The sequence below is a fragment of the Pezoporus wallicus genome, unplaced genomic scaffold, assembly GCF_028554395.1.
Source record: "Pezoporus wallicus isolate ANWC-B61680 ecotype Strahan unplaced genomic scaffold, APGP_CSIRO_Pwel_v1 contig_5787, whole genome shotgun sequence".
NCBI classification, from domain to species: Eukaryota; Metazoa; Chordata; class Aves; order Psittaciformes; family Psittacidae; genus Pezoporus; species Pezoporus wallicus.
In genome coordinates this window covers 493290-519305 of record NW_026637253.1, presented here as the reverse complement: position 1 = coordinate 519305, position 26016 = coordinate 493290, and the positions used below count along the sequence as shown (strand labels likewise).

At 41.7% G+C, this 26016-nt stretch overlaps 1 protein-coding gene across 1 annotated transcript in view; it reads left to right on the top strand.

Moving 5' to 3' along the window:
* The first annotated feature begins 435 nt into the window (after window positions 1-435).
* ATP10A (ATPase phospholipid transporting 10A (putative)) overlaps window positions 436-26016 on the top strand; it is a 109338-nt gene continuing 83757 nt past the window's right edge. The window contains exon 1 of the mRNA XM_057404462.1: window positions 436-1004. Coding sequence (XP_057260445.1) covers window positions 562-1004 — 443 coding nt within the window. The 5' untranslated portion in view covers window positions 436-561. The remainder of the gene's footprint in view (window positions 1005-26016) is intronic.

Below are 26016 nucleotides of genomic sequence, written 5' to 3'. Positions count from 1 at the left end.
CGCTGCTCGTCGGGGTCCTTGGATAAAGGCCGGTGCAGAGCGGGAGCGCTTCAGTGGAATGTTTTAGTTCCTGCACCCAAACCTCCTCATCCTCCCCGTCCCCATGTGTAAAACCGAGAGTCAAGGCAGCCGCTAACGTGTCACCCAGGGGCGGCGGGCCGGCGGAGCGGCCGCTGGGGCTGGCGTGGAGGCTCCGCGCCCCGTTTCCCTACCGCGGCCCCCGGCCCCCTCCCGCCCCGCCATGCCCCCCGGGGCGGCGGCCGCTGCAATCCCCGCGCCCTGGGCCGGCCCGCCAACGGGACAGGGCGAGGCCCGCGGGAGGAGGGCTCCGCTAGTCGCCGGCCCACGTCCCCTCCCCGGCCGGGGAGGAGGGGAAAGCGAGAGAGGTCCCGGCAGAGCGGTTGGGAGAGGGATTTGAAAGAGCCCTCTTCCTCCCCGCCCGGAGGGGAAGTGGAAAGGAGAGCCGTGGCGGGCGGCGGAGGATGATGATAACTTAGGGCCGTGCCTGGCCGTGGAAGCTGGCCGTGCTGCCGGGGCGAGGCGGCTGGGAGGGCGACAGCTATGTCCCAGGGCACGACAGGGGGAGCGGGAGCACCCCAGGTGCTGCCGGAGGGGAAGGAGAGACAGAGGAAGAGGAGGCGGAGGAAGAAGAAGGAGAATAAGACACGGCTGGTGTGCTCCAACTTGCTGTTACCTGAGGCTGAGCTGGAGAAGTCCAAGGGCACAGTCCTGGCCTGCAACCGCCTCAAGACCACCAAGTACACAGCACTCTCCTTCCTGCCCAAGAACCTCTTTGAGCAGTTCCACCGGCTGGCCAACGTCTACTTTGTGTTCATTGCACTCCTCAACTTCGTGCCGGCTGTCAACGCCTTCCAACCGGAGCTGGCCTTGGCCCCTGTGCTCTTCATCTTGGCGGTCACTGCCATCAAGGATCTGTGGGAGGATTACAGCCGCTACCGCTCCGATAAGGAGATCAACCACATGGAGTGCCTGGTCTACAGCAGGTGAGATGGAGCGGGTGGGTGCATGGTGGCAGCCGGTGGCGGGGCCCTGCTTTGGACGAGGACTTGGGTGAGCAGAGGTGGTCAGCAGGTCCATTGTGGAAGGCTTTCTTTTCCACTCCATGTGGGAAGAAACTTAGAAGTTGCACCAGGAGCTGGTGTCTCCCGTCTCTTTACTCAGAACTACAGGGGACCCTGCAGTCCTGTACCTTGTGGTGAAAAGTGAATCTGCACTGTTTGGTGGTGACCCACAGTATATTACTGATTTATGAGTAAGCAACATTTTTTATAGGTATACACATGTGCTCCAGGCTTGTTAGTGTTTTACGCTTTAAAGGAGAGACAGCGGACTGCGAAGTGAGTGTAAGCATCACAGAAACAGTGTTTGATTTGCAAGCCTTTCTGTGATCACTTCCCAGTGTGAGCGGTCAATGACACCAGTGAATAGTTTCAGTCATTAATTTGGTTACAGCAATATGAGACCTCACTCAAGTAATCTGCTGTTAAGTCTTCACTGAGTGAAGGAAGGATAGAGGCCATAGGCTTCTGCATTAGGCCTGTGAGGTTTCATGATATGTGAATTAGTGAGCTTAAGCTGTGTTTGCTTTTCTACAGAATGAGGCAGCCTTTTCTTTGAACATTCAGTTTTAAGCAAATGCTTTTTATTTATCATTTCAAGTGTTATTCTTCCTTGTGACTTTGTGATTTGAATAGAGCATTAGGTCATTTATCTCCTTCAGATTTTATTTTTTTCCCTAAATGATCCAGGCTATATATTTAGATCACAGCCTTGATATCCATAAATCAGACTGAAATGACTTCTGCACCAACATTTATGTTCTCAGAATCCAGCTTTACTGAATTTTTGGTTACTTTTCTCAGTGCCAGATAGTCATCTTGTAATAGCTAAGGCTATGGTTTCCTGGGGACTGAGAGAAGAATGTATGTTTTGAGAGAGCAGGTTTTACTTTTGTTTCTGAGGCTTCTAAGTTTAGCAGAAACAAAACATGTGCCAAGAAGCTTGTACTCTGATTCCACAGGCTGGCTGGGAGGGGTCCTCTGGGCTGTCCTAAGCACCGAGGCAGAGAGCAGCTCTCCTATTGCAAGAAAGGTGTGTAGGAAGAAAACCCCCAAAGCTAAAAAGAACTCAGAATAAGCTGCATTTTCAACATCCGCAGTCTCAGTTTGTTACTTCACAAAGTCGTATAATGCAAGAAATCTCACCCTGGGATATTCCCCCACCAGTAGGGATGCATGCATGGGAAGACAAGTAAAATAGATTATTTCTGTAAACTAAACCAAAAATAACCTAGCCAAATCCCACATGTAGGCATCGCTAACCTGAGGCTCTGCTTATCGCCTTGCTTTTCTGTAGTTGTCCTTAACTGTGAACACTTTTGGTGATATGTGGCAGGAAGGCTAATAAGGGACTACGCTTGCAGTAAATGATGATATGCTGATGAGGATGGTTAATCTAGCCTTTACCAAATGAATTCAGTTTAGAAATAAGCTTTCGTATCTCCTAGGTTGAAAAGAAAGAAGTACCTATTGCAGAAGCTATTCAGAATATTCATGAATACCAGTACTGGGATATCAATTCTAGAATGTTTCTTCCCCCTGCAGTTTTCCATATCTTTCTCTGCTGCCAAAAAGGTAGACATGACTGTGAGAAAAGGTGTGCCCTTGGTGTTAAAATCACTTGTGCTCTCTTAGGCATCCCAGCTGAGTGCATTGCCTTTTATAATGCCTGTGCTGTTCCAGAGTAAAAGTTAGAATTGTTCCTTTTACTGCAGAGTTTAGATTACTGCTGAGTGACACGTAGATTAATCTGGGAGTAGTTTGCCTTCTCATTTGCATCGGCCTAATCCCTGTGGGGCAGCAAACGTGCAAGTTTAGGAACTCCATTAGCTCTGCAGGCACAGCTTTCTGGCTGGGAGCAGAGCTGAACAGTGAGTCCATAGTCTGTTGCAGAAGCCTGGTTCAAGGTATCAGCTCACCGGTTTCCACCTTCCAGCAATCCCAAGGAAAAGCTTCCCTCCCACAGTTTAAAAACAAAACAGAAGGTTAAAATAATTTGCTTATATGTTTTTAAGATGACCACTTTTTTTTATTTTTTTAGCCTTTTTTAAACTTCACCAGTCCACCTTTTTGAACATCCTCCAGCCCCAGTGAGCGAGGTGGGACTAGAAACTTGCTGTTTTGGGAGATAGAAGCTAAGATTCTCATTAACTGGAATGAGAGGGAACCAAGATTGAGAGATTTGTATCAGGTCATGAAAGTTGCTGGGTGTGAGTTCAGAAAAGCTGTTTTCTCGGACAGGTATCATGCCTGGAGAAACACAAGGGATTGGACATGACTTTTTGTTTCCTCATTTTGTTTCTGGAAAAATGTTGAAGGATAAATGTCACCTAAGGAAGCAATAAATGATAGCTTTACTCCCCACATCCATTTTATCTTGATCACTCTATCGGTTTTAACACCTTTTGACCAAGCCAGACTCTCTCTTGCACCCGCTCCCTGCTCTGCCACTTCCTTGTGGTATGGTGGAGGCAGACTTTCATGCAAATGCTGTCCTCGATAGAGATGGTTCTGTAGGTAGGGCAGGTTCATGAACATAGCTGTAGTTGCGCTCCCCTAAGGGCTGCCAGACAGCAATGACTCCTCTTGCTGGTCAGTACTTCATAGCTTTGAAGGAGGCCTTCTGCACTGTGATGGGCTCTCTTTCCTGCCAGCCTCCCACACAGCAGCAGGAGAGCCACCTGAAACGTGGACCACAGCATTCAAACACAGACTGCAGCAAATGACAGCTAATTGTAACAGTCAGCAATTTGAGACAGGGACTTTTGCTTCACAGGAGAGAGAAAACTCCCTATCTCACCCCACTGTTTAGTGACCAAGTAAAGATTCGAGTCATATCCTTGTGTGTTCTGTCATATATTCTCCATGTGCTGCTTTCTGGGCTGCTGAAGGACATGTTCCTGTCAAATACAAGCAGCAATTGATGCAGGATCTACAGGACAAGGAGAAACCATAGTGATGGGCAGAGCCTACTGGTACTCGTTAGGAGGAGGTTCAACAGCATGTCAGCAGTGTCCACTGTGAGAACTCCGGAACACCCCATGCAGGCAGATCATGTCAGTAGTCTGATCTGGGGGAAAATACTGTTATCCTGCTATGCTGACTGCTTGACAGCTGGTGTACAGACTATGCCTTCTTCCTCCTGTCTGCCCAGTCGTGTGGACTCAGATGACGCATTCTCATGCAGGTACTGCTGAATCAATGACTCAGAGACTTACAGTTGGCAACTCTTATCATACGATAGAATAGCAAAGGATGATGCAGCCTAAAGTAAAAAGCTGAAAAGAAATGCATCTTGTTTTCTCAGAAAGACTGCTTTCATTTAGAAATTATGGATGTTTTGGATAGTCCTTCAAAAGATACTGCTTTTTAGAGTCAGATGGTGGAATGGGAAAAGACCTGGTTCTTTGAATAATTTGAAAGAAGCTGTTGAGTTTGAATTGGCAACATATGTGAAAGAATGAAACATGCTGGAGAACTGCAGACTTCTGCTGCTCTGTGATGGAGTTTGCAGGTCTCCCTGTAAGAGTAGTCAGGGTCTTGACAGACAAAGAGGGAAGTATTTTTTTAACCAAGAGAAGTTCATAGGACCTCTCTGGAGGCCTTTAAGGATACCTCTCCCATTTGGCAATACAGAGGAAATTAGGCACTTACTTAGGAGGACAGTTTTACAGGTCACCTAGAATTTAGATTCCATGCAGGTGCTTAAATTAGGAGTGCTGGATCACAGCCAGAACTCTTTCTTAGTTTATTTAAATGGAGAGAAGTTACAAAGGTATTAGAGCCCAGTTTACAGAAAATTGCTTTGTGTACATAACCTCTTGCAAACCCATGATGATCTTAGCCTCCTCCCTTTGTTCCTTTCCCTCATTTCCATCACCCAGCAATGGACGTGGAAGGCTGGAGAGTACAAGTTCACAATCCTAGCTGTGTAATCTTGTTTGGCTAGTTACATTTCTGCATTATTATCTTGGACTTGGACAGTGGGAGGGTGATTTTTTTCTTTGCAGTTACTGCCCTCCGGCTCTCACCAGCTTTGGGTGGAGTTGTGGATTGCACATGTAAATGTTCCAAATAATTCCAGGATGCACACATTGCTGCCATTGTTAAACATTTGATAGAACTAAATTTGCTACTGGAGCAGAAGTGTTAAAATTCTTCTAAGCAGGGGCTTTGTTTTCAGTGTGCTGTTGCAAAGCATGGTATACATTTACATAGTATGTAAATAGAAGATGAATAGTGATAACTACAATCACAACAAATAATGGCACTCATCCAGCAGGGAATTACTCAGTGCTGTGTTGGTGAAATAATCTCTGCTATCGTTTTTCTTTGAGCCTCATGTTCAAAACCAAAGTGCTTTGCTTTTCAAATCTGCTCTCTAACTCTTGCTGTGTCCATTGAAGAGTACTGCTGAAGAGTGTAATGGTATTGCATACTGATCAGAGAGTATTAACTACTTCTTCTGTCAACCTGTGACTTAAAAAATCCATGACAAATTGGAATTTACGACTGGATATTTGTCTTCCCTGAGGTGTGGAAAATGTTTAATGGGGCACTGAGGCAGCTATCAAAGCAGGCTGTTTTACATTAAATGTTAATTTCTTTCTGTAGAACTCAGGAGGAGGAGAGAAGAGAGTTTGATGTAGGCAATATGTTTCATACAATTTCCAAAATACGCTCCCTTCTTCCTCCCCCTCTGTCAACCTGCCAGTGAAAGCAAGTCAAGCCTTGAAAAAAAAAGATACAGCAGTTCCAAATCCTCACAAGGGCACAGCAGATCCCACTCATGGCCTCTGAAATAGCCATATGACTTCAACCACTTCACTTCTAGGTGCCTTATTTTTCTGGCAACACCAGTCTTTAGGGAGTTGGATTGTGATTATCTCCCACTACTTCTTGAATAGACCAGAGTAGTTTCTTGTACCAAGATGTGCTGGCTGGGTAAGACATTTCTCACCAAAAGAAATAAGCTTGTCTCATCCGTTACAGAATACAAGTGTCAATATAAATGTGATTCAAAAGGAAACTAGCTGGGATTACTCAGATTCCGCTGTGAGTGAGCTTAGTGCACGAAAGCTGAAAGCAGAAAGTAGCGGTCTGAAGCTGTTGGTGAAGTCAGTGCTGCCTCCTTGACTTTCGGAGGGGTGCAGCTTTGTGCATTTTACCATTTATCCTTTGCTTCAGTTTTGGCTGGGCTGTCAGTGAAAAAACTCACTGGGAGATGTAGTAGAGGCTTTTCTGTTAGACTGATAGGGAGCATTTTCATTCTGCAGTAGAGTTTATCCTGGTAGCAAGGAATGTCTGTGTTAATCTACTGAGATGTAGCCATCTTCAGTGCGCAGGAGACCCCATCTGTCTGTCCAGCTATGTGCATGCAGTTTATTTGCTATTCAGTGTAGGGCAAATTTTCTAAGTGCCTGATCTTCGCTACTCAAAAAGAAAAATGTTCACCTCTTATTAAGCTCTTTCACTTGTATAGGATGTCATGAGAGCAGTTGTAGGCTGTTTCACATGCCTCTGGCTAACTGCCAAAGATGTTGTTAATCTCTACTGAAAGACCTAGTGATGTCCCCAGATTAATTTCTGCAGATACATGTTGCACTCTGGAGAGACACCAAAGCTTGTGCTAAGCAGACCACAGCCCAGAAACATATGTGGCCACCTTGTGCACGTATCTGCTTGCTCTAATGTGTCAGTATCACCTTGAGACCATGATTATTGCTAGAGGTGGCTGGCAGAATAACAGAATCTGAAAAAGAATTTGCTTGATTCTGTCAGAATACGTTTCCAAAGAAACTATATAAGAGGAAATTGCATGTGTTGTTCAACTCTGCCAATACTGTAATTCCAGATTCTACCTTCTACATGTCAGCAGAACTGAAAACCAGAATTGAAAACCCTGATAACCATACTATAGGTCAATGTTTTATAGAGCTGCTTATTAGCTAGCATGGCATAATTTAGCTAGGGCATCGCTCTTGCTAGCAGATGAGTGCTGAAGAAGTACTTATTAGAGTAATGCTCTCAAATTCTGCCTGGGAGGCCCTAATTTTACTATGGGAGTGTTGAAGGACTCCAGGGAATGAAGAAGACTTAAATCACTTGTTGTAGTTTTCCCTTCTTCTTCTGACTAATCTTGGCTGATAAGGAAAAAGAAAATAGAGGAAAAAAAGGAGAGTTCCTGCCACTGGGCAGGACTTAGACTAGGCTTCTACATGTAGCCGTATCTAGGCTTTCAGAAGGCTTATGGGTGGACATACCATGGTATAGCAGTAAAAGTCAGAGTGCTGAGTCACTCTTTGCCATGTAATCCAGCATACTTTCCCCTTTGCAGGATAGTTGATCTGCCCAAGAGCAAAGATGTGCCTGCCTTCTCTGCCTGCAACACCTTTTGAATGTGTGGAGCTTTTGTGTATATACACAGTATGGGCAGTGCAGCTAGCAAGCCAAAAAAACTGCTTTAGGATTATGCCCAATTTGCAGGATTCCTGCTGTGCAGACTTGGTTTTAGCAACCACATATACTGAGACCAATTAGGTTCATGAAAAGCAGAACAATTTGTTTCACTTCACATAGCTGAGGAGGCAAACCAGTTTCTAGAGCTTACCTTCAGCCTCAGTGTTTCGACTTTGGAGTTGGCACTAATGCAACTTTGATCGTATGCAGTCATGTTTGTACCCAGAAGAGACCTGCAGCAGAAATGTGGTCCAAACTTTTCTGCTGTCCTGCAGCAATACATTCTACTTCACCTTGTCTCACCAGGATATGGAGGCAAGACGGTTGGACACACACTGGGCCAGGGGGAGTGCATTTCACTGAACAGCATAATCATAAAGTGAGGAACTGACACAACGCTAAAAGCCAAGACATTGACCTCTTACTGACAAATTTGTGTAGATATGGGCAGCAGCTTCCTCTGATGTATATCAAGCCCAAAAGTTGGTGCACACCCAAACTACAGCCTCAACGCAAATGTGTGAAAGATGCTAGCTTATAGCTTTTCCTAGGTAAGTGCTTATGCTAGTGTGGAGGGGAGAGGAGGTGCAAAGGGCATGACAGTGACATCCTGTCTCGAGAGCTTGAGTGGCTCTAATATTGAGCTCAACTGAAGAAATATACAAATGTATTGATTCTGAAAGATTTGATAAAGCAAGCCTCAGATTTAGTTGGAGGAAGATGACCTGCATATTTCTGAATGAGTTGTTTTGTTCTTTGCTGTGTGCCCAAAAGGTGGGAATAAGGGGAGTTCAAACTAAGATTTTACAGTGCCTGCAGGATGTGAGCTGAGAGGAGCAACTTTCTCCCGTTTACTATTTCTAGGATATAGCTACACAGCCTGTGCCTAGAAAGCTGCTAGGCACCCAGCTAATAGGGTATTCTATCCAGTTGACTGCTGAGGATATCTAGCAGTTACTAGCTGGCAAACTACCACCTAGTTTTCTTGATCCAACAGGAACAGTGGTTTATTCTGTTTTGAGACTGTTGCAGGTGAAGATCTCTGCCATGGTCAGCCTACGTCCTTGAGGCTGTGCTGGTCAAAGGACAATCTTGAACTGGCAAGGCATGCATTTTAGGTGTGGGAAACATCTGCCATCTCCTCTGCAATTTTATTACAATTTTATTCTTGTCTGATCACAATTTCTCTAGGGTGACAAATAGGTCAGTCTCTCCAGTGCAGCGGCCAACATTTGCACCATGCTCAGCCTTTTCATAAACCTGACTCTGATGGAGATTTATTATAATAGGCATGGAGGTCACTTGTTTTTATGTTCTGGTTGCCTGGAAATACTGACCTACTTCAAAGAAGAGTTTAAATGTTTGACTGACAGCTGCACTCCTTACATATCTATGCTGCTGTTATAGTAACACTGAGGGTGTGAACACTATTGCAGAATATTTGGTATTTCTGTAGTTTTGATGGAGGTTTTAGTCTTTACCTTCTGGAAAGAAAGTCTGTTCTGAAGTGACAGCATTTGTAACCATAGTTTTTTTACCTTTGGATGTTACCTTATGTTTGCTAGGCTTTGTCTTGGTTGTACAGCCACATACCTGTATGCTTGCCCCTCGTCTTACTACCTTTCTGCCTTCCAGTAATAACCTGAATATGCCTGGTTTGGCTATGTTTGCTGATTTTGTTCACTAACAAGTCATTAGGCAAGTTGTGAAATCCCCTAAAATTTTGAGGCCAGTATATGAAGTGCTGAACAGCAGTCACCTAAATACGACTGTGAGCATGTTCAGGATCTCAAAATCCAGACATGGAGCAAGATGCCTCAAGGAGATGCCAGTGGACATATTTTAGCAGTCAGATTTATCAGCCAAACCCTTAAAGATACAGGAAGTTCATTAGATACAGGAGGTGAATTAGAAACATATAACCTATTTTGGCTCAAAGTAGATTGTAAGAAATCAAATCTAATTCACCTAAGTCTGATCTGGCAGTTGTAGTGCATTGGTTTTGTGTGGCTGCACGCTTACGTTTGGGGGTTCACATTTCCATGTTCTCATTGTCAGCTTCCCCTTGCTATACTTCTCTCTGCTGTACACCTGCAAAGATGTGAAGCAAAAACTTGAACTTACAGTTTACTGCAATAAAGGCATACATTGTTTTTATCTGAACATTTGAGAGCTTTTTGATCTTCCTTCCTTCACTATCATATGTTCATATTTTAACAGAGATGCTTGGATAGTTGTGTCTGTCTGCTGATAGACAAGTTGACTTGTGTCTTAACTCTTCTGCATATGCCATTAGTTTTCTTCCCTGTAAACAGTAGTGAGCCTCTGATTGTAGGTGGCTGGCAGGGGCCCCTCTCAAGTGCTAATTAGTTTCTCTCTGACCTGACAAGGATATTTCCTGGGACATGAGGTGAGATTTATTTCATGTTTCTTTTAGCTAAAAGATATGTGTCCAGTCATATGACCAAATCATCTACACTTGTGCCACAGTCAGTGGAGAGCACTGAACAGTTTTGGGGTGGGGGGAAATCCTTCCAGTTTATTTGAGACACTTGCCCCAGGTTAGTTTGAACTGGGAGGTCCGGACCTCTGTCCAGTGATGATACAGGTGAAGATAACTATATGACTTGCTTAATCAGCTCACTTTAGATAAGATGAATCCTGTTAGTAAACTCAGAGGGCATAGATTTTAATTCCTGCCTAATGACCCATCTGCTTTTTGGACTGCAGAAGATTAGCTTGCCTGCTCAATATATTTAATGATTGATTTATTTAAGAACTACACTTTGAGAATCACAGTTGCAAGTATGTTACCCTGTTAGGTGAAGGGCATAACCCAGTATCAACTGTTTCATCTCCTGCCACATTCTGCCTTCAGCATTAGCCCTTAACATATTGTTCATACTTGTGAAAAGTATTTATAACATTTATCTCAGTTCTGAGAAACAATGTAAGAGATGAGTTGTTATCAGTAAATAATTTTCCTCTTTGAATAACTGTTTACATTTGCATTTCTGTGGAGATTTTCAGGCTGCTCACATAATCTTGGTGTTTTGGGATGTTATTTGCTCTTTAACCTCCGATGCAGCTTTTGAGGAAGAGTGTTGAAACATAAGGTAGGAGGTTCCCAGTTCTGCTGATTTCTATTTGTCTGGATGTACCTAACTTTTAGGTCAGCTAAAACCACTTTGCAGCATGTGTCTCTTGAAATGCACAGGGCAGTTGTGTGGTTGACATTATCATGGCTGTTACACGAGTGAAAGCGGGTCTCCACTGTCAGGCGTCTCACAAATATCATATAGAGATATTTGGCTTATGTTTTATGTCCAGTAGGATCTGACGTTAAAAACTGCAAGTGAGATTGCTCGGTGATCAGGGATTGAACCAGAGAGATCTTTGAGTATCACTGACATACTCCTTGGATGCCAGTTTTTATGCTGGAATTTTGATGCCTGTCCATATGGAAGCATAGGCACATACAAACATACCATATAAGAGGTGCAGCATCGTAAGAAATCATGCCACTGTTTGCTATCTTGAAAGTCCTAAGTTCTGTTCATCTGATTGCAGCATTTGACACTCTGCTCTTCCTGATTGTTTGGGCGTAAATGTACTGTCTCCTATCAGATGCTTTTTACGTATGTGTCTTATTTATTTTCAGTGCGGTTCCCTGTGTCTGTCTGTTTTTCGTGACAGGATCATGTCTGTGTGTGGGAGCTTCTGTTTCTGTCAGATCCTGTGGGAGCTTTCCAAAATGCAAGTTCAACAGAAAAGCTCCACCGCAGCTGAGCCAACCGTCAGTGTAGTAGTGCTTATGTTTAATGTACTGCACCTATTTTCCAGGAGTCCAGTTTAAAGTCTGACATCTATATCACTTCAGTTTGAGGAATACCACAGTAGAATCCTACTTTTTAAATACACTAGGTAGAATTTATGAGCTATTATCTCAGTTTCACAACTGTTAAAGAACCAGTCTGATGATAGAATCATAGAATCACAGAATGGTCTGAGTTGGAAAGGACTTAAAGCTCATCTAGTTCAAACCCTTTTGAATGGGCAGGGACACCTACCATTAGACCAGGTTGCTCCAGGCCCTGTCCAGCCTGGCCTTGAACACTGCCAGGAATGAGGCAGCCACAGCTTCTCTGGGCAACCTGTGACAGTGCCTCGCCACTCTCACAGTAAAAACTTCTTACTAATACCTAATCTAGTATCTGTTTTATCATTACCAATCTCACCAAAGATAAAACTCATGAGAAAAGTCCAAAACATTTATTCCATTTTAAAACAGAAATACTGGAGAAAAATCTAGTATGATAAAGACAGAAATGATATCTTTGAAGCACATATAGTGTCTCTACCTTTTAAAGCCTTTGTTCAGCATTTTAGTGTCAGATTTCTCTAAAATTCCCCATGGTTATTCTAAATTCAGGCCTCCTTGGAATGCAGGGAGCAGAAGAGAAGGAGAGGAGAGTTTCTGAGTTTATTTTCAATGGCATTTGGTTTGGCTTGGAGGAATTTTAAAATGCTAATTTGGTCTTTGCGTCTTAATTCAAATTCTTCCTGTGCTGCTCCTAAATTGGAAACTTCCCATTTTACATCTGGCAATTTTGTCCTTAGTTGTTTAACCTTTATGCTTTATCACTAGAAATAGCTGTTTTGTGCAGTGAATCCAGCCTCTTAGGCATAATAACATTCCCTTCAGCTGTCCTATCTGGCAACTTCTAGAAAGGTCTTTGGGTTTGTTTTTGTTTTGCTTTTTAACCACTGTCCACTTTTACAGAATGCATGCCTGAGTCAGTGGTGCTGTACTCTACCAAAAAATTTTAAGCAAGAAAAATACATGTTCTTTACAACTGGAAGAAAGCTTGTGAACACAACCACATCTGCAGAAGTGGTTCAGACCAATAGTGCATTGTCCCAGCTAGTAAAGCAGTGTTCAGACTAGACACAGACCTGATTGGCTCATCATTTGGGAACAGCGCTCTTAACATTTCCGCTTACTGAGTATACATCCAGATGCCCAGCACTTCTGTGGGATTTCTCCTCATCCATGTCTAACTCTTCTCTGACCTGCTTTTGTAACTCATTAGTTAGATTCCACAGCAGTTTGTTCCACAGAGGTCATATACAATATGAAAATATTGTCTGCAAAGGAAGGGTCCCCAGTTAGTGTACCTGTTACTGTGATACACATCTGTACCTATTTAGTGGGAGCTGTTAGGTTAGTATGCTGTAGTACACAGTGAAAAACTATGCGCTATGTAGTTAGAAAGCTTAGTCTGGCCATCTTTTTGCCTTAGTAAAACTCAAATAAGAGGCAAAACCCAGATACTTCTTTCAAGGGTGACTTCCTATGCAGTTGGTTACATGAATGCCAGCCCTTAAAACTCTCAGCTGTAAGAAGTGTGGTTATATGGCACACATTCAACATGAAGCAGTGCTGACCCAGCTGGTGTATCTAAATGTCTTCAGAGCACCATGCAGAGGTGCTTGCTGATCTGGAAGCAATGTGTGCTGTTCTGTCTCTTGACAGGGCCTGTGGCCAAGTTCTCATGATCAACAGTTTTCTGTTTCTGGGTGGGGCACAGCTGGTGGGAGTTTGAGACCCTGCTCTAATTTAGTGTCCTTAGACAGAAAAAAGGAGGTAAGAATGTTCAGTAAGTGCAATGCAAATTGTATGACTATGCTTTATTTTGGGGGTTATTTTCAGTTTAACTGTGAGCAATTGGGAAACCATAATTCTCAGTACTGGTTGTTAATGCAGCAGTGTTTCCTGAGTAACTTTGGATGAGGAAGTAAATTGTAAAAAAATAGAACCCTGTCAAAACATTTTTTTTTTTTTTTAAGGGACGTGTATATAATAGGTGTGATTTACCACATCAGCACACATGAAATTACCAGGAGACTCATGATTCAGGGTTGAAAAACAAATTAAACAATCAGGATACAGGCTTAAGATACTCAAGCAGGTGTAAACAAGTGCTACTGCAGGTTGTTATCATTCTACCATATTTCTGCCATCTGAATCCATTTTTACTGAGAACTTTAATGAAATGAAAAAGCTGCTTTTCAGTTCTTGGGAAGGGAGCACAACAGTCTTAGGAGTTTTCTGAAGCTTCAAGAAGGTCACCTGTCAGTGCCAAAGCAGTGTAGGCAGTTAATGTTCCAGAGTAATGTTTACCCTGCTTGAATTCAGCAGGAGAACTCTCTCTGAGCCATGAGTTTTACCCTAGCTTTCTAAAATAAGACCTTTTTTGCAAGTCAGACCTTCCTTTGGTCAATCTGACGCCCTCGTATGATGTACAGGATCACTTCCCATGGCCTTAAACTTCCCTGTCTTTCATACTTGACGTCTGTCTGCCTCTGTCCCTGTCATAAGGGCAATCCCTGGTGATTTGTGTAGGGAACACAAAGGCACATTTATGCCACCCCACAAGGAGGTCTGTATTGACAGACCGCAACAGGCTGGTGTGTTGGTCTGGGCAGAGCCTAGCACAGCATTACTCGGATGAGTGTCTCCAAGCTGCTTGGCAAGGCTTGTTAGCTAGTCTATGTTAGGCATGTAATGCTTCGTTATGGTCCTACTGTTTTGAGAGGAAAGCTGGCTGTAAATTGGTTCAAATGTCTCCAACTTGAACTTCAAGATTATTTTGCACCCTGGAGCACTCTCTGAGCCTGGTTTACATGCACGTTCTAATCAAGAAGAAATAGTGAGGTTACAGCTGTAGATAACGCCGTCAAATGTTCAATCCTTTTTCTGGGAAAGTATTTAAATAATATACAGCAAACAGCCACAGAATGGGTAGCCATTACAAAAGCCGAGGTGGATATTTTTGCACAAGCCTCTGAAGAGTCCAGAAACTGATGGCCAAAATAACCGTAGTGTTTTCATGGTACTGAAAGCAGGCAATGTATTTAGCCAAGAAAGAGAAAATCCAGTGTTTTCACCATGACCTAGAATTATCCTTTGGCCAAATTTTTGGTCCTGGTTTTATGTTTCTGGGAGAGGTACTTCACTTCTGAAGCTATGCTTTGAACTCACCTGGTGCAGAGAGGGTTGTTGGTTGACAAAGAGATCAGACTGCAAGAGTGGTATAAGCAGTCTTTTACTCAGCCTGCTAGGAGAATGGAGAACAGAGCCAGACTTCATGCGTCAGTGGCACTGGCTCTGTCCCCTGTTTCAAGTTATTAAAATAAAACTTCAGTGTTGTTTTAACAGGCATTTTCCTAAATGCTCTCTAATGCCTGTAACAATTTTAGATGCTGGGAAGTAAATATTTTTCTTCTACCAATGTGTTTTGGTTTTGTTTGATTGGTTGTTCTTTTTCCCCCACTTGGCAAACACTGGTACTTCGGGGTTTTGTGTTTTGTTTTGGTTAGTCTTATACAATATTTAGGATGAAGTAGAAATTAGGTTTGCTACCAGCACCTTGCAGATATACACAAACAAAATACTTGAACTTGACAAGTTATTTTTTGCATCAGTATTCTTGAGTTTATTTTCTGCTTGCATGTGTTCAGAAAAAAGAATGCTTTTTACCATCTGCCATAGACAAAACACTGTCTGCAAGATCAACAAACTGATGGCTACTTAGTACTGTAGTGGTCAGCTATGGGAGAGACAGTTGGAGAAAAATAGTCAAAATCTGATTATTAGAAGAGCACTTAAGACCAGTGTTAAGATAAATTTTAAAAAAAAAGGCAAATGACAAATGTGGTTCTGACCTCTAATGTCAGAAGAAATGAACTGTTAGTGCTTATAGCTGGGCCTTGAAATGAGCCCTGGGAGTAGTCTCAGGCTCTGTGATGGTTTTGATTTACATCCAGCCCTCAATTTCCCTTTTTTTTTTGTTTTTTTGATGGACAGTTTTCTATGCTTTTAAGCACGTGAACTTTCCCTGCAGCAAGATGGGAACATCACCTGTAAGAGAAAGCCAGCTGTCCCAATGCAAGCTATATGATTCTGAAGTGAGGGCTTTTAAGGGCATTGGTGAATGAAGATATGTTTACTGCATCCTTCCTGTTCATCCAGAGCACTGTTAAATGTCCCATCTGTGTTAGAGTCATTTTCCCTCCTGCCCTTTTTTTTCTTGTCTTGTTTGGTCTAGTGTCTTTTCGAATTGGTGAAAGGCCTTCAAGCGTTTGGGGAAAGAGAACAGCATCGAATCTTAAACACTCATGGGGAGTCAGCACATCTTCGTCTTCAGCAGGATCTTGAGCAACCTGAATAACCCTTTCTGTGCATAAAAGTCATAGTCTACAAAATGGGAACAGCATGTTTTATTTCATAGGGTTTTTGAGCTTTGAACTGGGACTTTTAAAAAAGGTCTTTGTTGTGATTTGATTCCCCTTAAAACTGATTGGGGGGAATCGGTATCTTGATTTTCTCAGGCGTTTTCAAAGGAGCTATGTTAAGTGGAGAAGTTTTTTTCCCCTTGGATTTTTGGGTTATTAGTAATCTGATTTCAGAATTTCTTTAAATGGAGTAACAAACAGCTTACAGAAAAACCAGAGTCCCAGTTATAAAGAAATCTGTATCTACCATCTGTAAGGACATCATTAGTCCCAACTCTACTGTGGTAAATGGATTATAATTACTCTACTTCTCCCACAGTTCTCAGGAAAACTCTGTAATAAAAAAGATTTTAAAGGGGCACTGTCAGGCACACCAGAAAAAAGGTGGGCATTTAGTTAAGACAAAGCAAAACATTTGAAGGTGCCATATGCAGAAATAACTACTTTCAGAAATTCCTCTTTACTGAAAACATGTAACTGCATAATAACAGTTGCCAGCTGGTAGAGGTGGAAGAATTGAGAAGGAATGGAAGAATGCAGAATAAAAGCGTACATACAGTAACAAATTATGGGCAGAAGGAGGGAATATTTCAATCTCTCCATCATGCTCCTTAGCTACAAATAATCCTGTGAAACATTTGTTCCAAAGGTCAAATAAAAAAAGACTTCAAAGCATGAAAGGGTAATGATGAAACTGTCTCTAGCAAGTTTATTCTGGAGGTATTTCAGAAGGTGAAAAACTTTTCTCATACAACAGTCTCACAGGTTTTTACTACAGATAATGAGGAGTTCTGCAAACACCTAGACATGAGGATCACTTATGTCAACAGACTAAAAATAGCGTGTGTGTTTTTGGAAAATGTGTTTGGAGGAAGTGCTGATAGGTAAGGGAGACATTAAGCCCAATTCTGTGTTCACTTACCTTCCCTTGGACTGGACAGTTTTAAACTCAAAGTTTTAGACTGCCCATTAAGAAGAAATTCTTTGCTATGAGGGTGGCGAGGTACTGTAACAGGTTGCCCAGAGAAGCTGTGGCTGCCCCATCCCTGTCAGTGTTCAAGGCCAGGTTTGGACTAGATAATCTTTGGAAGTCCCTTTAAACCATTCTATGATTCTGTGAGTCTATGCAGTAAAATAAAAGACTTCCACACCAATATCTGATCAGAGGGAAAGCTGTGTGAGAGTAAGGCATTAGTTACCCTCTGTATCCACCAGCTGAACTTCCTTTAAGCTGCTGAAGTTGCTCGGTGTTCTCTGAAACCATCTAGAGCAGCGTGAGAGTTGTCTTGCTTGGCTTCGGTTATTTGGATGTTAGCCATTCAGGCCTACCAAACTTACACCTCCTTACTAGCCTTGTCAGAAAGACAGGCATCTCCAGACAGCTGGTGATCCCATCCATTTTCTACAGGAAAGAATCACCCAGTAGAAGTGCCCTCACCCCACTTGCCACCTGCTGTGAATGCGGAGACATCTAGGCAAGCAGAGCAGATGAGGTCTCTCATATCTGGACAGCTGAAGTAAGGTGAGACGAAAACTTTGTCTCACCAGGAGAGTGGATGTGGATATGTGTAAAGGCGGTCTTAACATGGAAGTATTTTATCTTTGTACTGATGATAAGAAAACTGGATCATACTAACAAACCTGCCACCTGCTTGTTTGACTTTTTTTGTAAGTATCAAACTTTGTCATGAATTTTAGCCTAAATGTCATCAAGTTTTAGGCCTAATTATTGCTGTTCTGTTGCTTTCTACAAGCCAGGGATATACTCTCTCAGAAGCAGCTCTCCTCATTGTGCTGCATGTATTACTAAGCTGCTCATCAGCACTAAATCCCATGCTCCATTATAGGCCAAATTTTGTCAAAACTCCTGTAATTTTGTTAGCGCGCCTGCTGTTTTTCTAACGATTGTTGTGCTTCACTTCTCACTGGAGATAGTTTGCTTTTCCTATTGAGTGTGATTGAAGCTAGCAAACATAGCAGCAAACCAGAAGTCTAGACCCAGGCTGACACTAGTGCTGTGCCAGAATGGTGCCAAGGGAACCCTCTAATGTCAAACTCATGTTGCCAGTGGATGGAGCCTTTTGCCCATTTGTACCTCTGCCACCACCCTCACCCAAGGAGCACAGGCTTTCAAAAGCTGTGGACATATCTTAGTCCACTGCCAAAAGAAAAATGTTAGGCTAACCCTTTATGGTATCTTTTTAAAAAGTTACATTTCCTGAATAGTACTCAGGTTTTCTTATATAAACTGTGATACCAAAATGCTATTTATGGTCATACATAATTAAGAAGTGGCAATTTATAAATAGTGATAAAGTCTTTCTGGCAAAGACTTTGATGATGGTACAGGAAGCATTTCCCTCTCATATATACAAGCATTTTCAATGTTTTTCCATTTTTCAGTGGCATTGACTGGTTTCCTCCAAAAAAAAAGGATAAATGTCCAAAAGTGTCACATACTTTTAGGAGTCTGCCCATTGCTCCTGCTGTCTTCTGTTCCTCTATAATAGTTCTGTAAACATTATGCCATTTGGAATACAAATGTTCTGCTTTATGTAGAAGGGAAAGAGAGACTGCTAAAGAGCTAAGAGTGAAGAAATACAGACATGGAAAATTTACATATTTACATCCAGTATGGCTTTCGCTAAATTCTTTTGTTCATAGTGGAACACCTTTTTGTCTCTTTCCAAGCCTTCGGTTTTCTTCTGGTTTACTCTTCAGGGAAGTAGGTGGGAAGAAGGGGAAGGAGGAGGAAGAAGAGGGTAAATAACATGTGAAAAGAAGGAGCAATTTCATTTTTCAGAATGGAATATCAATGTTACTCAGTGAGACAGAATAATGAGCCACATGTACAAGATTTAAACTTTAAAAATGAAAGACATATTTTGTAACAGGCCTATAAAAGAGCTTTGGACTCTTTTCTGTTGGAGTCTGTACCCTTCTCTAGCTCTGACAGCTTGTCTATGTGCTCTTGGACATTTTCTCCTGAAATGCACCCAGCAGTAGTTTTCCACCTGCATCTACAAATGTGTAATGACTCCCACAGGAGATGCGGGAGGCATTACGCGTAGGTTCTGTGGAAGGTAAAAACAAGCTTATTGTCAGAAGCCTTAAAATGCTGGATCTGTACTTCACTAAAAAAATGCTTGCATGTGAAAAATAAGACCTCAAGAACCTCTGCTATCACTTGCGCAAAGTGAAACGGTAAATTTTCTGATGTGTAGTGTCTGGGACTGAAGCCGGCTTCAAAATGCAAGGACTTTGAGACAGTCTGCTTATTTATCCAGTTCAGTTATTTTCATCAAGCTGAGTTGTTGTCCCAGCACCTTTTTGCTCAATTTTGGAACATTACAAATATAGCAAATGGACAAAATCTAATTTAGTGCACTCCAGTGAAAGAAAAAATATACTCATTCTGTTATCACACTTACTGCTGTCACTCCGTTGTTTATTTCCAGACCATGCAATATGAAATTTTTGGTGTCTCTTCAGGGCACCAAACAGGTAAGGATGATGAGTAAAGCCTCTTTCCTCCAAAGAGTACTTACTTGATTCTTTGGGGGGGGGGGGGGGGGGGAGGAGGCGGAAAGGAGGGAAGATGCCAAGCAAACAGAAAATGTGAGTGTTCCAACTATTTGTCAAAGTTTTGTTTTCACAGTGTGCTTCAATCTCATTACAGCTTTTGAGGAATAACAATGATAATCTGACATTCCTCAAATGGGAAGTTATTAGGGTGTGAATTGCTGTAGAAAAGCACTATTTTCAGTAATAACATGGCAGGTGTTTTGAAAGAAAGCTGCTCTAACCTTTCAGATTGCAGAGGCATCCCAGGAATTCTAAGAATCACAGTCTACAAATGCCTAATTTCACTGTTGCTTTCCTAATTAAGAGGGAAAAAAAGGTGTGAGGAAGCTGAATTTTAAGACATTATAAAAATTAGCAGCTTCCTATTTCTGATCTGTCCCTAGAAACATGAAGGCCATTTACATGGAGTTTCAGGATCTCCATACCAGAGCACAGTGTTGTTAGCATTGATGGATGCTCTCAAGTACAAAAACTTATGCTGCGATGAAAGCCTAAAAAATTTAAAGGCATTGCACTAACTTTGGTTAGATTTAGTTCTTAGCAAGTGAATCTTGTTCTTTCCTTGCCTGACCACCTCTCTCAGAAAGCCTTGCCCTGAGTAGCTGTTAATGAATTTTGATCAGGTCATTTCTCATCCTTCTTTCTCAATTATATAGAAACCCAGTATTATTGCTGTCGTTCATCTTATACCACAGGCTCAAGATTTGGCTAGTTTTTTCTCCTACATATCTGTACATTATCTAGTCAGTTTACAAAGCAAAGTTCTTCGTTTCAATGCTAATCCATTCTTGAGAACCCAAATTATGAGTATCATCAAAAGAATTGAAGGTCTTCTCCTACTTCAGTTAAATAGCACAGGTCCCATTATTTCTCATGGATGAAAAATTAATTTCCTCATTTTGCAAGGTAGAAGTGAAAGAATCAGAGTAAATAAATCTATTTGTCATATTTTCATAGATTACATGCTGTTTTATTGCTTTGGCACAGTATTCTGTTTTTCACTACTCGATAAGGACTATATTTTGTCTTTAGCTTTCATGCAAATCAGCTATTAGTATAGGGGACTTTGTCAGTGTCAAACATTGTGCATGATATTCTGAGCACAGTGAGAATCAAACCTGTTCCCACCCATTCTAGCATAGGAATGTAGGAGTTATTTCAGAGCCTTTTGCTTGGCAGAAATCTGAATGCACCAGAGGCTTGTTCCAGAGCACACAGAAATCACTGCAAAAAAGCTCAGTGACTTCAGTGAATTTGGGATAAAGCACTGAGACTTTCCTGAAAGGAAGAAAAAGGCAAATATTTCTAATTGTAAGTAATTTTAAACAGACCACTTTGTTCTCTAAAATCACCTTTAAGGAGAGTTTGATGTCTAGGATATTTTTTTCCTGCTTACATTTTTTAGCTGAAAAAAAAAAAAAAAAAAGGTATTTTCTTACAAGCTTACCTCAGATTGATCACAGATAAATTAAAGAGCTTTGATGTGACCAGCAAAGCATACTTACTGATCTAACAACAAATACAAGTGTTCTTGGAAAAAAACTCTCAGGCATATACTGAAATTTCATGTTTGTTTTCCTCCCCTTTTTTGAATAATAAAAAAATGAAAGTCTTCTTTTTTTTTTTTTTTTCTTTAGGGATGTTTCCTCAAGATGATTGTTCTGCTTCAGCTAAACACGTAGTCTGTGACAGAAGGGTAAACAAGTACAGCTTTGTACTTGGTCCAGAACAAGAGACCCTACATTCAAACTTAAGTTTGAAAAAAAACCTTAAAAGCTGCTGATAACCTGAGTTATGTTGCTGTTGCTTGGCTTTTGTTGCCTGTAAAACCTGCTGATACCAGGCCTATTTGCTCTTACAGTTCGCAGTATTAGGAAAGATTCTGTAGAGATTGGAGGTTCTCTCATATGTCTTAAAATTCAAGGGTAGATCAAATTCCCAGTGGTTGGTAGCCAGTGGTTGCTAGTGGTTGGTTTCTTCTTCAGAAGGAAGAGCTGTGCATTACAGCAATGCCTGGTGAAAAGGCCCTATGGTCTCTTCTAGCTGACAGTATGATGGTGTGCTTTCAAATTGCTGGTGCTCAGCATATTGAAAATCAAGACATTTGCTTAGGCACTGGAAAGACATAGGTGTCAATGCCTTACTAACCTCAGTGGGGACAGAAACTTGCTTGCCTACAAGGGCTGCAGAGGGTTCACTATGGTGCAGGGTCTTCATTGTCAGAAACTTTTATTACTGAATGGCTCAGGTGGAACTGGCTCATGATGCTCTGTCCCTGCTACCTGTAGAATAGTCTCCTTCGTGTATGTATTATGCTTTGCTTTAAGTGCCCATGTTGCTTGCTCAGACTATTGCTATGAGAAGGATGCCCTACTGTGCCTTCCTCTGGTCCTCAGAAATACTGTTCTTTCCAGACTTAGTTTTTCATGGGCAGCTTTATACTTACTTGGTCTTGTCCAAGGATTTCACTCATGGTTAAATAGCCGTTCTCTTCAACTCAGGTTTTTTCTCATGGAAGCAGTGAAGCCACTTTCTCAGCTTTACTTTGTATGCCAAGAAAACCAAGCAGATGTAGGTGAGGAGGAATGTTCTTTGATTTACCTTTAGATCATATTAGAGGCTCAAGATGAAGCCAAAAGCTTTCTAATGGATGCAGAGGGATCTTTTTTTTTCCTACAGTTTGATCACTGAAAACATTTAAGGTGTTTTTCATTCTGGATTAAATTCTTTAAATTCTAAAATCATTAGGGAAAACAGTTCCCCATTGTTGTTAACCAGAGAAATATCAAACTTCTGAAAATGGCAATCCATCTGCCATCAGGCATCTTCAAGATCTAGTGCTTGCTGTGGAATAGCCCTCCCTTTAATTTTTCCTTCCAAGTTGATCCCTGCTAGCCTTCTCTAGTTGTCTGACACATCTTCTCTGGCCTCTCTGTCCTGAGCCCAGGTGACAATACTATATACAACAGAGCCTTGTGCCCTGGAAATAGTGCTTTTCTCCCTGCCTTTGACACGCAAGCCCTTTGCAGCCCTGAGCTCTGGAAAGACAAGGCTGCTCTAATACTCAATTTCTAATAAATTATCAGTTACTTTTAAAAATGCAAACTCCTCTCTTCCAGTGATTAAGTTCCATTTGGAGATTCTTGGTTTTAGTTTGTTCCAGTGGTTAGGGAAATAACTTAAAATGTGTGCTGTCCCTGGCTGCAAAGTTAGCAGAGGCTGATTCTGCCAAAAACTGGAAGCCTAAGGTTTGGGTTTTTTTTGTTCTGTTGGTGTTGATTTTTTTAATCCCCTGAAGCTATATAGTAGATTTCTGTCATGGTTGTCTCTAGAACTCCTAATGAAAACCAGAACAGAACGAAGCTGTTGGGAGACAAATAAACCTAATATTAGTTTTCAAGGAGTAAATATTTATCCAAGGAAAAGGAGATCACTTATTTAAGGACTGACCTAATTTATTATTTAGGAAAGCCACCTTTCAGTATCCATCCTACAGCCAAGAATTGTCCTTCTTTTTCCTAGGGAATATTATAGTTTTAAGAAATGAACCACACAGCCAAGAATAAACTGACAAGGGCAGTCTCCCAAAATGGAACTACTCATTAAACTCATTTATCCTCCTAACAGACTATTCTGAAGGTATCACAGTGCATTAGGGACAAAGCTGGACCGCTGAAAGGTCACGGCTCTCAGAGACAGTAGCTGTACTGGGAGGCACTCCAGTCAGGTTTGTGTTTGTACTAGCGGTTTCACAGGATGCTTGTCTGCGACAGAAATCTTCACTCAGCAGCTCTGTTTAATACCTCATTTTTTAAGCTACGTGCCAAGTAAACCCATGGAAAAATAAAGTCTTGGAGAGTAGGAAGGGGCCAGGGAGGTTGTTTTTGTTTTCCTCATTTTGTACTTGTTTAAGATTCAGAATCCTTGATGAGCCAGGGGATCATAAACATGGTAGAGTTTCTTAGTTGAGATTGATTTTTTTTAATTATTTTTTTTTATTAATCCTGTGCAGACTAGTAACAGTAAGGAATATTTTTTATTTGCTGATGGTGGTAGAAGCATCAGATAGTTTGTGGTCCTAGCTTATGTGGCAGTGGACAGGCCACCTCAAGTATTGGCAACTGTGATGCTTTTTCAGCAGAGGGGGCTTGAAAGGGCTTGGAGAAAGAAGTACTTTTCTCCATCAGAAACATCCTTTCTGACTCAGAGCAGGGGACAGCAGTGTGGTTACACATCCTGTTCTATCTGCAGCTGAGCCCTGCAGATGTGGTTACCCCTAGGACCTTCTTCTACCCCCTCAGCTGCTCAGCTTCACTAGGTCTCTTCCTAGTGCAGTTCAGTCAAAATGATCCAGATGAGCTCTAGCACTTCTAATAGTAAGGTTTTGGATTTAACTGACCTAAGAAGTAGCCACAGCAACAGCTGTGCCAGGAATTGGAGGTCACCTGTTACAGGAAGGCCTTGGTGAGCAGTCTGTGATGAGCTGCAAAGCATAACCATTTAGCTGGGCACAGCTGTACTCAGAATAGGCAAAGCTGTTTCAGTGCCTTCCTAGAGCAGTCCAGGGAAAACATGAAGTACCACTGCCTCTGCTGTGCTAGTGCTCAGGATGAGCCATGGGGATATCAGCCTTTCCCTTCTTCAAGTGTGAATAAAACACAAGGTTTCTATCAGCATGTGTGGATGTTGTGCTCCTTGGGCACAGCAGCAGTCCCCATCTAGTAGTCCCAGTCTGGTAGTCTGTGTTATATATTTGCTGCCCAGATGTAACACACCTGATGGAGTTTTGTTCCTTTGCTCGCTCTGTGCCCCTTTGTACCACACTAAATACGCTTTCCCTCTTTCACATAACAGCTCCCAGTATTTGTGAGGTTATCACACCTCTGCAGATGATTTGAATGCTCTATACAACATAATTATTTTTGTATTTCCTCATAAAGCTCTTTCCATGTTTGTGTTCTCTGAACTCTGCCCAGATTCTCATCCCTTTCATTCCACTGTTGAGGTTGCTGGCAATATTTCAAACTGCAGAACAGTCAGAGTAGAAATCCCTTCTAGATGAAGTGATCATCTCTGCTTTTAGCTACAAATTGTGCTGCCCTGCAACTGCTGTGTTTCAAGATAGCATTGCCATCCACACCCTCCATCTAGCCTGAGTAGGACTCATGCTTCAGTGTGTTCTTGTGTCCTAATCTCTGTGTCATCTAGGCCTGTGACTTGACCAGAGGGTATAACAGCCCCCTTCCACGCACACTTTACAAGCCCATGCTTTTGCGTTATATTTAGTAGCTCACTTCTTTTCTTCTTCATACGCATAATTTCCAGAGGGGTGATTCAGAGCTGCTTACTTACCTGAGTATTGTGCATCTTTCTACAAGCACTGAATTAGGAATCTGTGTCTGAAATGAGGAGCTGTCTTAAAAACTGACTGAGACTGAATATAGCCTAGTGCTAATAAAACCATCAGTTTAATTTAATATGGCTATGTCTGTGTAATAAAGCAGACAGGAGAGAACTTACCTCAGTAGGTCCTGTGCTCTATGTATTTGATGTGTCTAGTTTACCATGGCACATACCGCTGCCTACAGATCACTAGTTTTGATGGTGACTAGAACTGGAGTTAATCACTCGCTCCTCTGATTCTCTCTTGTTGCTCCATATGCTGTCATTTATTATTAACCTATGTCAACATCCCTTCCAGTAATTTATAAGCCATATTGCACTGCTCTTTACACCTGATATTATTAAAAGTAACATTTCCAGAAAGCTTTTGTGAAACAGTACATTGATGACAGCAGTTACGGTCACACTTTTATGTGCTCTCTTTTCTTCTTGTACTTTTAAGCTTTTGGAGATGCAGTCACATTTAGAATTACGTCCTTGTAGGTGTTTTTCAACAGCTCTTTATTGCCAGACACCAGACAAAAATCTGCAGTTGTCATCAGTGCGAATTTTGACTCGTAACTCTCTGAGAGGTCTGTGATTCTTTTGTCATTGTTATTCATTCTGGCACTTAATGTATTTCTTCATGTATTATACCATCATCCTAAGAACATGATTTCAAGTTCTGAAGCTCTTAGTACCCAATTAATTTTTAGAGTAAAAAAAAAAAAAGGTCAAAAAACAAACCCTGAGGATTTTGAGTATATCTGTATAGCCCTCTGATGCGGTCATGACAAAATACAGACTCATGTCTCTAATCATAGCAGGGGGATTGGAGCTAGATGATCCTTAAGGTCTGTTCCAACCCGAACCATTCTATGATTCTGTGATCATGTCACATGTAAGAAACCACTATGATAGTCCACATCTTTCCATAAACTCCAGAGTTTCTCACAGACTGTAACAGAATATTCTTTTTTTAGTTAAAAATTGGCTAAATACTATCAAATTATAATCACTACGGTGCGATCAATATTTTTATTTACAGAGAGTTATTCTTTCATACAAAGACATATACAGTGTAAGCGGTCTACATTAGGCATAGAGTTGAATGAGGTACATTAGCAGCTAAAATAGTCACAGTCCCCAGACAGTTAGGTCTTTTCTAATTTTTCCACTAAGCTATTTTAAAAAAGTATAAAAGCATATGATT